Source organism: Eubalaena glacialis, chromosome 19 (genome assembly GCF_028564815.1).
Source record: "Eubalaena glacialis isolate mEubGla1 chromosome 19, mEubGla1.1.hap2.+ XY, whole genome shotgun sequence".
Taxonomy (NCBI): domain Eukaryota; kingdom Metazoa; phylum Chordata; class Mammalia; order Artiodactyla; family Balaenidae; genus Eubalaena; species Eubalaena glacialis.
In genome coordinates this window covers 9,443,130-9,457,668 of record NC_083734.1, presented here as the reverse complement: position 1 = coordinate 9,457,668, position 14,539 = coordinate 9,443,130, and the positions used below count along the sequence as shown (strand labels likewise).

Here is a 14,539-nt window from a genome sequence, read left to right as displayed (position 1 = left end):
GCATCTCTGTGTCTAATTCATTTCAATTCTACACCTATTTATTGAGTGCCTTCTATGTGCCAGGCACTCTTCTAGGATCTGGGGACACAGAGATGAAACAGACAAAGGCCTTGACCTCAAGGAGCCTACATTCTTGGGAGAGCAGGTGGGGGGAAGTTACTAAGTAAACAAGTTAGTAAGTAAGAAAAGATCAGGTAGCAGTGAATGCTATGAAGAAAATAGAGCAAAGGCTATGATACAGAGTGCCGTGTGTATGTGTGTGTGTGTGTGTAGCTTTGGGGAAGACCCTGGAGGAGGTAACATTGAGCTGAGACCCAAATGACAAGAAGGGAGCATCTGGGAAGATCTGGGCAGAGAGCACTCTAGGGGTGGTCGCAAGGGGATTGAAGTCCAGGAAGAGAAGGCAGCGGTCATGGGGAGGGAGCTGGCCTACAGGCTCCTTCCTTTCCTGGTGCGGGAGTCCCTCCACACAAACTCCCCTCTTCCTCTGACATAGTCAGAGACAGACAGACACACATCCAGAGGCAGACACAAAGCTGCACATGTGCCCCATATATGTTCCGTCTCAACTCCTCACTCCCTCCCTGAGCCCTGCCACTTAAGGAAGCCTCCAGGCTCCAAGTCAGAGGTTCTAATATTGGGATGATGGGGAGATGGAGAACAGTGAAGAATTGTTTGGGGGCAGTAAAGACACAAAATACAACCGCATGTTCCAAAGAGACGGAAAGACAGGGAGGGAAGGGGACTGTCATGTTTCTGTTATCTCAGAGGCCCCTTTCCATTTTGGGGTGACCTGAGTGTGTGTGTGTGGTCCTGGAGGGGTCTGCGAGGGGTCTGCATTCTGCAGGCCTGTCGGAGAGGGTAGAGGGGCATGAAAGAGGCAGATGTGAGGGAACGAGGACCACCAGCAGCATGGAGAAAGTGGATGGGAGAAGGAATGGGGCCCTGGTGAGAAAGAGAAAATGGACTAATGGATGGTGGGGGCGGGGGAAGGTATGGGACGTCCCTGGCAGTCCAGAGGTTTAGAGTCCGTGCTTCCACTTCAGGGAGCGTGGGTTTGATCCCTGGTTGGGGAACTAAGATCCAGCATGCCTTGCAGCGTGGCCAAAAAAAAAAAAAAAAAGGGAGGGGGTACAGGTGGCAGTAAGTCACTTAGTATTAGTTCCCCTAAGTTCTCTCCCTCCCTTTCCTGAACACCCTCTTCCAGGCATCAACTTCTCTGTGTACAGCCTCCTTCTGATGTCCATCATCCTCTCCATACTGTGTGGCTCCTCCCCTTTCTTGCCCCTCTGGCTGCCTTCTGCAATTTCCTTGTAGGTGTGGCATGAGGACCCAGCATGAGTACCCATGGGAGGAGAAGTCTCTCTCAGTGCTGCCCTGTCTGGCATTCCAGGCATGGTGGTGTTAGTAACATCCCAGGTGGTAGAGAGGTACACTGACTGGCTTGGGGCATCCTGGCGCTGCCATTGCCCCATTCCTTCATATTCTATCATTCTGGGGAGGTGGAAGAAACAAACATTTTCACAGGCTTAGGAAAGGCTCACGTGTGTCTCAGACCTGGCGGAGGTGACTGGGGAGACAGATTGGGGAAGCTGGGCTCTTGCTGCGAGGCTTTCTCTGAATCAGTATGTGCTCTCTCCACTCACAGCCCTGCTCCTCATATTTGTGGCCTCCATATTTGGGGAGTCGATGATAATGCAGATAGTATAGGGCTCCGACCTCCCTTTGCGCTGGCCCTTCTATGGGCTCTGGGTCAACATCCTTGTGGCCATTATTGCAGGTGAGGCTGGTTGCAATCATGACCTCAAGCAACAGGTGTTTGAGAGGAGCCCGCTTCTCCCCACAGCCTCCTGTTTAGCGTTCTCTCCTCTCCTTTTAGCCCCACCGACCCCTCCAGCCCACTTCCTGCGATCCATTCCACAGCCCTTCACCTTGGCTCTCTGTCCATCCCTGAAAGCTTTTCTCTCTCCCTCCTTCCTCGCAGGGCTCGCATCTCGTCAGCTACAGTGGTATCTGCTGGTTCCTGTTCTCCGTGTTGGCCAGCCGCCCAGGCAGGCATAGCATCCCGGTGCAGGAGTACCTCTCCTCCGACAGCGTCTCCAGCGAACTCCCGGAGGCCGCCCCGTCCTGGCTCCCCAGTACGCCCTCCCCAAACTACCCGCTCTCCACCCTCCAGCGGCCCGAGAGCGCCCCAGGCCAGAACAAGGGAAGCAGAGGGGCAGAACTCCTCGAGGATTCACTGGGACCCAACCCGGACTCCCCTCACCCCGGGGCGTGGCCAGGACCCTCCATGGCCCCGCCCCCGGGATTGGCCCCGCCTCCAGGCCGCACCCGGCCTTAGCAGGACATCTGGCCAGGCTCGGTCTCCTGCTTCCGCCCCCACGGAGGCATCCTCACGAAGTTGAGGCGCAAGCTCTTCGTCTGCAGTCAACCGCACGCCGCCGCCCCCTCCCCGCGCTGACCCGCCGAACTCTTGCTGTCGCCCCGCCTTCCCAGGGCAGGCGATTAGCAGATTATCAACTTCGGACCCTACTGGTCACCTAGGCGCTCAGCTCCCGAGGAGCATCGGAGGCCGGGTTGGCATTTTCCATCGGTCCCTGCACGCACCTCTGTCACTGGGAACTCAGCCTTGCCTTGATGCTTTTCCAGATTCACAAAGGGAGGCAACCTTGAGTTTAGCTCTAAACCAAGAATGCATAGAGGCAGCCTGTCTGTGTCCTTCAGTTTATTGCCCAGGCCACAGAACTACCCTGAACCCTGGTCCAGAGAGCTCAGAAGCATTTTCTCTTGGGGAGGAAACTGATTCATTTCTGAAAATTTGTTTTCTATTCATATTTGGGGTGAGAAGAAACAAAGTAGGCTGAGAAGAGGTGAGAATCAGAGAGAAGTGCTGACAGGTGTTGGGGAAATGTCAATTAAAACCAATAAACATTTCCTGAATCTCAGCTAAGTGCCCAAATCAAAAGGAGGATGGAATGGAGAAAGAGGAAGACAAAGTGGGTTAGAGAGAGAGAAGAAACGTAGGAGGGAGGGCTTGTAATGCAGGGGTCAGATTCTGGCCTGCAAAGGCAAAGAGCCCTTGGATTCAGGAGCAGGACCAGAGGCTGATTTTCCATAAAGCTAATATTGCTGATTTTTTTCCAGGATGCTTTGAATATACCCAAAACTCTCGAGTGAGACTGTGCAGATTCAAATGCTGGCTCTACCACTTATTAGGTCTGTAACCTTAGCCCTGGTTCGATCCCTGGTGGGGGAAGATCCCACATGCCGCGGAGCAACTAAGCCCGTGTGCCACAACTACTGAGCCTGCGCTCTAGAGCCCGAGAGCTACAACTACTGAGCCCACGTGCCACAGCTACTGAAGCCTGCACGCCTAGAGCCTGTGCTCCGCAACAAGAGAAGCCACTGCAATGAGAAGCCCGCGCACCACAGCAAAGAGTAGCCCGCGCACCACAACAAAGAGTAGCCCCTGCTCGCAGCAGCTAGAGAAAGCCTGCACGCAGCAACAAAGACCCAACGCAGCCAAAAATAAATAAATATATAATTAATTAATTAAAAAAGAAAAATTAGAAACTGGCCATTTGTTTTCCAAAGTGTCTGTACCATTTTGCATTCCCACCAGCGATGTATGAGAGTTCTGGTTGGTATCCTGCTCTGTGTCTTGGCCAGTACTTGGTGTTGTCAGTTTTGTTGTTTTTGTTTTGCGTGCCGGTCCATTAGGTGTGTGGTGCTATCTCACTGTGGTTTTAATTTGTGTTTCCCTAATGACTAATGATGCTGAGTATCTTTTCATGTGCTTATTGGCCATTCACATATCTTCTTTGGTGAAGTGTCTGTTCAAATATGTTGGCCTTTTAAAAACTGGGTGGGTTTATTTTCTTATTATTGTGGGTTTTTAAAATAAATTTAATTAATTAATTAATTAATCTATTTATTTTTGTCTGTGTTAGATCTTCGTTTCTGTGCGAGGACTTTCTCTAGTCGCGGCGAGAGGGGGCCACTCTTCATCGTGGTGCGCAGGCCTCTCACTGTCGCGGCCTCTCTTGTTGCGGAGCACAGGCTGCAGACGCGCAGGCTCAGTAGTTGTGGCTCACGGGCCCAGTTGCTCTGTGGCATGTGGGATCTTCCCAGACCAGGGCTGGAACCCGTGTCCCCTGCATTGGCAGGCAGATTCTCAACCACTGCGCCACCAGGGAAGCCCTATTATTGTGCTTTAAGAGTACTTTAAATATTCTAGATATAAGTCCTTTATCAGATATGTGATTTGAAAATATTTTCTCCCAGTCTGTGGCTTATATTTTCATTCTTCTAACTGCATTTTTCCAAGAGCAGAAATTCTTAATTTTGCAGTCATTTAAAAAAAAAAAATTTATTTATTTACTTATTTGGCTGTGCTGGGTCTTAGTTGCAGCATGTGGGATCTTCATTGTGGCACATGGAATCTTTAGTTGTGGCATGCGGGATCTAGGTCCCCGACCAGGGATCAAACCCAGGCCCCCTGCATTGGGAGCATGGAGTCTTAGACACAGGACCACCAAGGAAGTCCCTGCAGTCACTTCTTGCTTTGTTTTAAGCAGCCATTTTTTTCTTCCTACTTCTGTTTAGTTGGTATATAGAAGGCAATGGAATGTCCCACAGGGGCAGAACCAAGCAAGCAGGACACACACTGGCAAGTGGGTCTGCCCATCATTTTCCCATGTGCCCAAAGCCTCAAGGTCAAGGGCATCCTGGGAGGAGAGTGGACCTAGCAACCCAGATCTTTTACAGTCTCATTCTTTACTCAGTGTGTTATCCTTGGGCTGGCAGCATGGGCACCACCTGGGAGCCTGTCCGAAGTGTGGCGTCTGCATTTTAATGAGATGCCCAGGCCAGGAGTACACACATTATAGTTTGAGGAACACCAGTAACGACAGGCCCACATGAAGGAAGGATGCATATTTCATAGATGTGAAAGGGAGGGAACATTGCAGCCACTGAAATGAATTCTGGCCACTGAAATGTCCTAGCAATGCCATGGGTCTGGGAGCTCACCACAAAGGAGATTCATGCTGGTGTTTGTACCGGGATGAGCTGGCCTGGGGTAGGACTGTTTCTGAGTGTAATGCAGGTAGCAAAGCACGTCCACGTGGACAGTCAAGGAGTGACCAATAAGCCTGTGTTCTCGAGTCCATGTTCTAAGCCCAAGTCCATGTTCTCCAGGTCAGCTTTGCCCATGGGCACTGAGAGGCTATTGTCCCCTAAGGATGTCTAAGCACCTGCCCTTACGGATGGAACAGTGGGGCACCTTCCTTCTCAGAAAGCTCCCAGCCTTGCACTCCATTCTGGCAGCATCTCTGTACCTGTGTGAGCAAGTGATCATTATTTACTGACTGCTCAGCTTCCTTTCTTTTGGGGAACGATCCCTCCCCAAATCCGTGTGGTTCTGGTGGGCTGTCAGTCAAGGCATCCAGGCCAATCAGACTCTTGGGATTTGGAACCCTGCCCAGGAATAGACAAGGATGGAGGTCTGGGGGGAACTGGGGGGAAACAGCGGGAAGAGAGACCAGCTCATGCTAATGATACGTCCATGCCCCCCTGGTCTCTGTTTAGTTCTAGGCCTGGATGTTCTGCTTCCCCCTGATCTGTGTTTATTCAGTATCGCCTCAATACATTCCTTTTTTCTTAACTTCGTCTGGGTTCGCGCTTGCAACCAAAGAACTCTCACTGATACAAAACCTTACAAGATAATTGGCCAGGACTTCCCTGCGGTCCAGTGGTTAAGATTCTGCGCTTCCACTGCAGGGGGTACAGGTTCGATCCCTGGTAGGGAAAGATCACTCATGCTTCGCGGTGCAGCCAAAAAATAAGTTAATAATTTAATTTAATTTAAGAAAAAGATAATTGGCTAGCACTGCTGCTAGCCCATAAGGGGTCTTTGTGCCTTTAACCTTGTGGTTAAAAGGCAGCCCTTCTGAATAGATGTAGGGGTAGTTGACTTGGCAGAGAACAGCACCTTTATGAGATACAGAACAAAGCGCCTCTTCCTCCAGGCCACTGGAGCCCCCTTGGCGGGGCATGGCTTGTTGAGCAGAATGCTGACTGGAGTTCAGTTCTCACTCACCTCCTTTGCTGCATGCTCTTGTGCAGTGCCCATCCTGCACAACCTTACATGGAGACTCTGTTGTCAGGTCCCCCACATTTCCCTTCGGCTCTTTCTCTTCCTTCCGCCTTCTAGTTTACCTCTTCTAGGCTTTTACTGTGGCAACATCAAGGCTGATAACAGCTATGTTTACTTTCATAGCTGTAGTTAAGTTTTCCGTGCTTTGTCCATCTGTTGATTCTAAAAATTGAGACTCAATGAAGAGTGTTTACCTTACATACTGTGACTGTATAAATATCTTTCATTGCAGAGCTAGTAATCACTAACATTATATTTCCTTTCTTGAGGAAATGCTGTTGGACTACTTTTAATTACCTTTTGAAAAAGAATATTTGGTACATTCACAGGGTTATATGAAATATATGTTAGTTATAAATGATTCGAATATAATGAATACCCGTGTACCTATCACCCAACTCAGGAACAAATTACCTATTGCCAATAACATGTTATGTACCAGTGTAACCCTCCCTGTCCCATTTCCCTCTCTCCCCTGAGAAATAGCCACGATTCAATATTTCATGTTTATCATTCCAGTGCTTTTTAAAACATGCCATGCAATCATAAGAGTATGTATGCTTCAACAATGTTTTGCTTAGTTGTGCTTGTTTATGAGCTCTATAAAAATGGAATCATATTTATGGTACAGTCTTCTGGGAGTTACATTCTTCAGGAAACATATTTCCAAGATTCTTCCATATTGTTTTGTGTTGCTGTTAGAACCGCTTACTGTGATTAAACACTTTTAGGAACTCCAGGAAAAACTAAAACAGATCCAAGGAAGAAAACGCAGTCCTGATGGTCACCAGTTCTGCATGAGTGACGTTCCCAGTAGGCCCAGCCCCCATCCCCCCAAAACTGCTCCCTCAGTTTTGCATCAGAGTCATCCCAACCTGCAGCCAGGGAAGCTAGGGAATTTGCCCACCAATTCCCTATCTGTCATTAGTTCATAGGTCAGCCTCCAGACCCGGGTGACCCTGACCATGGCTAATGGGATGGCACTTGTCCCTGGCCGGGCCAGAGAATGTTTGGGCTTGGGAAGGAGAGACAGTCCGCGGCTCTGGCGGCTAAGGACAGCCCACGATGTAAGGGCCACATTTCTCACCATGTGGACCAGAGGAGGAGGTTGGTTTGCAGAGAAAGAGCAAGATGCTCAGGGAAGGGACTTCCCTGGTGGTCCAGTGGGTAAGAATCCTCGCTCCCAATGCAGGGGGCCCGAGTTTGATCTCTGGCCGGGGAACAAGATCCCGCATGCCACAACTAAGACCCAGCTCAGCAAAAATAAATAAATTAATTGAAAAAAAAGATGCTCAGGGAGGAGCAAGACCAGAGTCCGAGTGCTATGGTCTGAATATTTGTGTCCCCCAAATTCATATGTCAGGAAAGTAACCCACAAGGTGACGGTTTTAGGAGGTGGGCCTTTAGGCGGCTCCACTTTCATTAATAGGATTAGTGTCCTTATAAAAGAGACCCCATAGAGCTCCCTAGCTCCACATGAGGACACAGCAAGAACTCAGTGACCTGGAATCGGGCTGTCACCTGACCATGCCAACTATGATGTACGGCACCGTGATCTTGGACCTCCAGCCTCCAAAACTATGAGAAATAAGTTTCTGTTGTTTATAAACTACCCAGTCTGCAGTATTTTGTTATAGCAGTCCAAACAGATTAAGACACAGAGGAAGAGTCCTCACAGGATTTGAATTCTTTTGTTTTTTTTTTTAATTTAATTTTATTTATTTTTTATACAGCAGGTTCTCATTAGTTATCTATTTTATACATATTAGTGTATGTATGTCAATCCCAGTCTCCCAATTCATCACACCACCATCACCAACCCCCCACCACTTTCCCGCCTTGGTGTCCATATGTTCAGGATTTGAATTCTTGATTCCAACTATTCTGAGGTCCAGCTGGGCACGTGACCTCACAATCTGTAATTAACTCCCCTTTGGCTTAAACTAATTTTGGTTCCCTTCCATCATTTGCAGCCACTCATCGGCAAGGATGCCTGCCAAACACCTCTGTGTTTTTTACTCCTTCTCTGTTTGCTAGTAAAAGAGTGCAAAACAGTGCAAAACAGTTAAAACAACTTAACAATAATAACTCCACTTTCTGGGAATTTACCAAAGAGTGCTTTTTGTTCATTATCTTATTCCATACTCAAACCAAATCTAGATGAGTATTATTGTGCTGTGTTATAGATGAGTAAACTGAGGCATAAAGAAGCTATAGGGGGACTTCCCTGGCAGTCCAGTGGTTTAGGACGTGGCGCTTTCACTGCCGGGGCCCGGGTTTAATCCCTGGTCACGGAACTAAGATCCTACAAGCTGCACCAAAAAAAAAAAAAAAGAAGCTATATGAATCCTGCAGGTCACAAGACCATTAAGAGGAAGGCCCGTTATCCATGCCTCTGCCTGCTGGACCCAAAAGCCTGCGTTCTTAACCTCATGTATCACTGTCTTTGCAAAGTGAACCACCTCTGGTGGGATCCAAACTCACATCCCAGATTTGAAAGGCTCCTTCCTCATGAGAATTCCAGAGGCTGACTGACATCTGGAAGGCGCGGTGATCAGGCTGCCGCGGGTGACTCAGATTTATTTTCCTATAGCTTGAAAGGGAGCTTAGAAAAATCTTCTCAGACTGTGTGACACCCCCATGTCCTCTCCTCATCCTATGTCCTTTCCCTTCTGGTGCTGAGAAAAAAAGAAGGGAAAAAGGTCAAAAGAGGGGAAGGAATGGCAACTGTGGACCAGAAGTGAGTAGAGGTGGGGGAAGTAGGGAGAAGGTTGGTGACACCTGTGGAAGGCATTTCCAAACGTCTCCCTGGGGACAAGCTCCTCTCCCTCCTCCTGCTCCGTCAGTGAGCACTTGGGGGTGGGGTTAGGGCAGAGGACGTGGGAAGAGAAAAGGAGACCCTCAGCGACCACTGCTCTTAGATGAAGGGCGGCATCAGACCCACAGTTCTGAGTTGAGGCCGCGGGAGCAGGGTTTCCAGAAAGAGTTGGAGGTGAAGCTGTGGGCCCCCTCCCCCATTTGACGTCCTCCCACCCCAGGAATATTCCATGGCAGTTAGGGGCCCTGTCCTGCTGAATGTGCTGTTCTTTCCCAGATCCCAGGCCCTGTGGTGGCCACTGCTTTGCCTGATGAAAATATTTAAATGATGAAGGACAACTGACCCTGGCAAGGGAAGGGGGAGATGGAGTGGAGGATAGGAGAGTCAGGGGGTGCTCAAGATGGGGACAGGGGACATTAGGGATGAGTTCCCTGGGTCAGGAGGAGAAAGCAATGAGCATCAGAAGCCTGGAAAGGGCTGGGAGGGCTGGGAAGCAGGAGGGGGTGGAGGTGAGCCTGGGACAAGATGAAGGGGTGCCGAACTGCGTCTCCACCCCCGACAGTAACAGGCAGGTGACCATGGGCCACCACGTGGAGCATCGCTGCGTCTCTCCGATGCCCCTGCAATGGAGGATTACACATAGCTCTCGCTGGATAGCGCAGGTGTTGGCCTCAGAGCTCAGCCTGATGGCCTTCATCCTGCTGCTGGTCATGGTCTTCTCCAAGAAATGGCTGTACCTCTCGAGGATCCGTTTCTACCAGCACTGGCCCATGAATGTTAGCACCAAAATCGACACGTCGGTTCACATGATGTCCCTGGGGCTCCTGCAGATCTGCAAATCCAAGAGCTGTTCCAACTCAGAGAATGGGAAAGGTGAGACCCTTGCTCTCCCAACTCACCCCAGGGCTCTAGCCTGCCTTGGCCTCGACATCCGTACCCCGGTATTCTAGGCCCCTTCCTCTGGTCATTCCCACGTTTTTGGCAGGTAAGATGGTTCCGCTGGCCCTGAGACCCCCAAGGATCATTTTTTCCTCCCCAGTCTGGCCAAACTGACTCTCCTGACCCAATGGAAAGTATCACCGCTTTTTGTTAAGTCTCGCAGCCAAGTCTGTGCTTACAGAAATGCATGAGGGGGCATGTGAATCACTCAGTAATGACACAATTCACTGTTATCCTTGGAGAAGAGCCCCAGGGAGGTGGGGGTTTCCTTCCTCGAGGCTTGCATACCCAGAGCTTGAGGAGTCCCCAGAATGCTCTCCCCGAGGCCCATTTTCTCACCACTGTTCTTCCCTCTGGCCTCAGGCTTTGCTTTTCTGGGCCAGCTCTGGGTTTCCATGTCTGGTTACCTTGCTCCTTCCTTCCTGGAGTTCTCGCAGCTACTTCATTCCCTATTGTTGTTAATTTCATGTCTGCTGTTCCCTCACCTCCCAGGTTTGGGCCTCCTTTCTCAGCACCTGTGGAAAACGAGAGCCTTTGACCCCTCAATTCCACTTCTTTACCTCGTTAACTTTTTTTTTAAAGTTACACAGCTATTATTTACTTCCATTATGAAAGTAATACCTCCTTATTCGAATAAATTTGCGGCAACAAAAGCTATCATTTATTGCAACCTTATTCTATTTGCTTAATTTAATCCTCTATCAATCCTAAGAGCTAGGGATAACTATCCTTATATTACAGATGTGAAAACTGAGAGGTTACCTTGCTCAGGGTCATAAAGCTATTAGGTTGAACCACATGACATGGGCAATTTTTGACCTCTTTTCACCTGCAAAAAGAGCAAATTCATACGTATCAATCTAATAATGGAGGTTTACAATTAAAACTCTGGTGTGTCTGGCTCAAAAACTCGTGTAAGCACCTACATGCGTTTTTGCTCTATAGGCTACTCAAAGACTATCACTACTGGCTATTTATTTAGCACTCATTTTTTTCCAGGATTATTTATTTATTTGTGGCCATGCCATGCGGCATGTGGGATCTTAGTTTCCCGACCAGGGATCGAACCCGTGCCCCCTGCAGTGGAAGCGTGGAGTCCTAATCACCGGACCGCCAGGGAATTCCCAGGCTTCTTTTTCTAAAATTGAAGAAGTTTTGAATGATTTTTACATAGTTATAGTCATTCTTCATAAATTATTTTATATCTTTTAAATTATCTTTATTATTTATTTTATATTATTTTGAAATTTATCTTTATCAGCTATAATAAACATTTCCATGTTATGACTATACTATTCAACTTAATAGATTTATCACCTTTTACTTGACTATTTTATTTACCTATTCTCGGCAAATTTATTTCCAGTTTCATACTTGAGAAAAAAGGACCAACAAAGTTTGTTAATCATGAAGTTTTTTCTGTGTTTAGTATCTTTCAGAACAGATTTCCCAAAGTGGGTTTAGTGGATCAAAGAGTACAACTATTTTAAGGTTTTTAATAAAATTTTCCATGTTGCTTTCAAAAAGTATGATAACAATTTATGCTTCCACTAACAATGTATGAAAAGGCTATTTCATTGTACCTTTGCCAGCAATGACTATTAACTTTATTCTTTTTTAAAATTTTATTTTATCTAAGTACAGTTGGTTTACAATGTTGTATTAATTTCTGCTATATAGCAAAGTGATTCAGTTATACATATATATATTCTTTTTCATATTCTTTTCCATTATGACTATTAACTTTAAATACATGAATACATAATTTTTTTATTAAAAAAAGTTGCACAATTATTGTTGGAAATGCAGAAAGTTTAAGAAAGAAAATAAAAACCACCTAAAATTTCTCCACGCAGATATACTTGTAACAGATTTACTTCCAATCTTTTGTGTATCTATATAAAATAAATACAAATAAATATATATCTTTATTTTTATTTTAACAAATATATATTTTTAGTTTTTCAAAGTTGTAATCATTCTACATGCTCTGTGTTGCAAACTCCATCTTTCAGTGGTAAGCATTTATTTGTATCATAAAATAATTATACTATAACATCACCTATATTAAAAATTTGATTACATACTATACAAACACAGTGAAAATTCAAAAAATACAACCGATTACATAGTGAAGTGAGCCTCCCACCTTTGGCTTCCAGGTTCCCTCCTTAGTTTCTTCTTAGAGACATTCTATTTGGAGACAAGGATCTATCATATCCTCTTTTTAGTGAACACATAACAATCTAATGTGTGGGTACCTTATAACTTATTTAACAAATCTATTGTTAGACATACAAATAACTCTGCAGAGAAGATCCCTGTACTTAAATTTTGATGCATATCTTGGATTATTTCCTTAACATCAATTCCAGGAGGATGCATTGCTGGGTCAAAGGGCCTTAACAATTTAGATGTTGGGGGGACAGTTTGTGCCAGGTCGCCATCAGAAATGCTGCCCACCAGCAGTGTGTGAAAGCACCTCTTTTCTCTAAATCCTTTCCTACACTGGATACCATCAATTTTGTTTTGATCTTTGCTAATTCGATAGATTAAAAAATCACATTCAATTTGCAGTTCTTTGTGTTGAGTTTCATGTCTTTATTGGACATTCATATTCTTTTGAGACTTGCAGTTCAAGTCCTCTGTCCAGTTTTTCTTTTGAGGTAATTATTTTTGTATGGTTGGGATTATCGCACAATCTCCATATCAAGAATCTCTGCCTATTTAATAAGTGAAAGTGATATTTTATTGTTATCTCAAATGTGCATTTCTTTGGTTATCTACAGGCCTGAACATTTTCTCTTATTTGCTCATGCGATTATATTTTGTCTTTTGTGATTGTTTAGTTCATCCTGTTTTCTCATTTTCCCTAGACAGTTTTAAGCTGTGGACAAATCACCCAGCTTTTGGGGTGGCCAAGATAACCTTCTGCCTGGCCCTGGGGCTGGGCTTCATCTTCACCATCTGGTTGCACCTGCCGTACATACCTGGTCTTCAGAGATTGCCCTTCTTTGGCTGGCTTGGGACTGTCATGAGCTTCTTTGAAGGTGCCTCCTAGCTCTGGAAAAGGTCCTTAGTTTCACCTAACTCACATCTTCCTGGCGCTTCTCCCTCTTCTTTTCTTTGGGAGTGGGGTAGGGGTTTTGTGGGTGGTGGGAGAACAGAACTGGTAGTCGTTGACTGAGAACTGAGTTCCATCATTTCCTGGTCACTGGCAAGGTGGAGGTGGAAGGGTTGATTCCCATGAACCTCTGGGGCTACATGCTCTGTGTGAACTGATGGGAGTTGTGGTTTGTGGCTGTAGTTCAGCAGATGAGGAAGAGTCCCTCTGGGATTCTTGGGTGAAAATAAGACCTCTTTGCTTCCTGTCTCCCAGTTTTCTTCACTTTATTCACCCTCATACTGTTCCCTATTAACGTCTGGATCTTCGAGCTGAAGAAGAATTTATCAGTCCCCATCGGCTGGAGCTATTTCATTGGTTGGCTGGTGTTTATCCTATATGTCACCTGTGGTGAGTGGCCTGGAGGGCCCTGGGAAGCAGGGAACACGGGTGGGTCAGGGAAGAGAAAGTGTGGAGGGAGGGGCTGTCAATCCCCAGGGATAGGTTCCTAGAGACTCTTCTTCCCTTTGGCCTCACCCTGCTTTGCCACTTTCCTCACACTCTCCGACTTCACTCTCCCCCATCCCCTTGTCTTTTCCCAGCGGCGCTCTGCTACTTCAACCATACAAGGTCCTGGTGTCTGATTCTGAGCCATCCCTCTGGCACCGTGTCCTCCAGCAGCTCCGTACACGAATCTGTGAATGAGCAAGTAGCCTCAAACACGGCTGTCGATCAGGAGGAAGTCCTGGACCCTGAGTAACAGAAGGCATCTCTGTAATCTTTCCTGAACTGGCGCCAAGTTCTGTCCGTTCATTTGAATCCCTCTCCCCATCCTTCCCCCTGAACTCTTGAGTAGGTTGGCCCTCATGACTGCAAGGAATTAGAGAGGGAGGATTTTAGGCCAGCTTTGCACACCTCTTCCTTGTTCCTGCCTTGCCTACAGCTGAGATGATGTGGAATAAATTGTCTGTCTCTTGTTTATCACGTCCTGCAGTTGCTGAGACAAGACAATAACTTGAAGAAGGAGAGGAAGGGAGAAAGAACAAGTTTGTTTCCCAGTTCTTCCTGCCTATAGGGGCCCTTTGGTCCCCAAACCTGCCCAACCTCTCTCACAGCACACTGTACACAGGCAAACACCTCTGGAGTGCTAAGCCTCTCTAAACTTTGTTTCCCCTATCCCAGCATTCGTTATTAGTAGGTGGGGGAGTAATCAGCAGAGAGAGATCACTAATGAACCTGCTGGTTTATTCATCATGAAGGGTTCAGGGCAAAATGGCTCCAGGGTAAGAAGCAGGATACACAAGGAGAGCACAGTAGGGGGTGTGGCTGTACCGGGTGCCCAGGAGCAATCCCACCCTCGGTGTCCAGCTCAGACAACTGAGAACTCACAAAGCCCTGTGCCTGGATACCACCAGCATCAACTCAAACTCCACCTCCACCACCACCTGCATCTCCACCACCACCATCATCACCACCACCAGCACCACCACCACCTTCACCATCTCCAGCACCTCCACCACCA

At 47.1% G+C, this 14,539-nt stretch overlaps 1 protein-coding gene across 1 annotated transcript; it reads left to right on the top strand.

Annotated features, from left to right (window-relative positions):
- The first annotated feature begins 9,375 nt into the window (after positions 1-9,375).
- ODF4 (outer dense fiber of sperm tails 4) lies at positions 9,376-13,795 on the top strand. The gene is given in 4 exon segments (XM_061176856.1): positions 9,376-9,489; positions 9,491-9,848; positions 13,294-13,428; positions 13,620-13,795. Coding segments are annotated over 4 exon segments (783 nt in total).
- Positions 13,796-14,539: the final 744 nt, after the last annotated feature.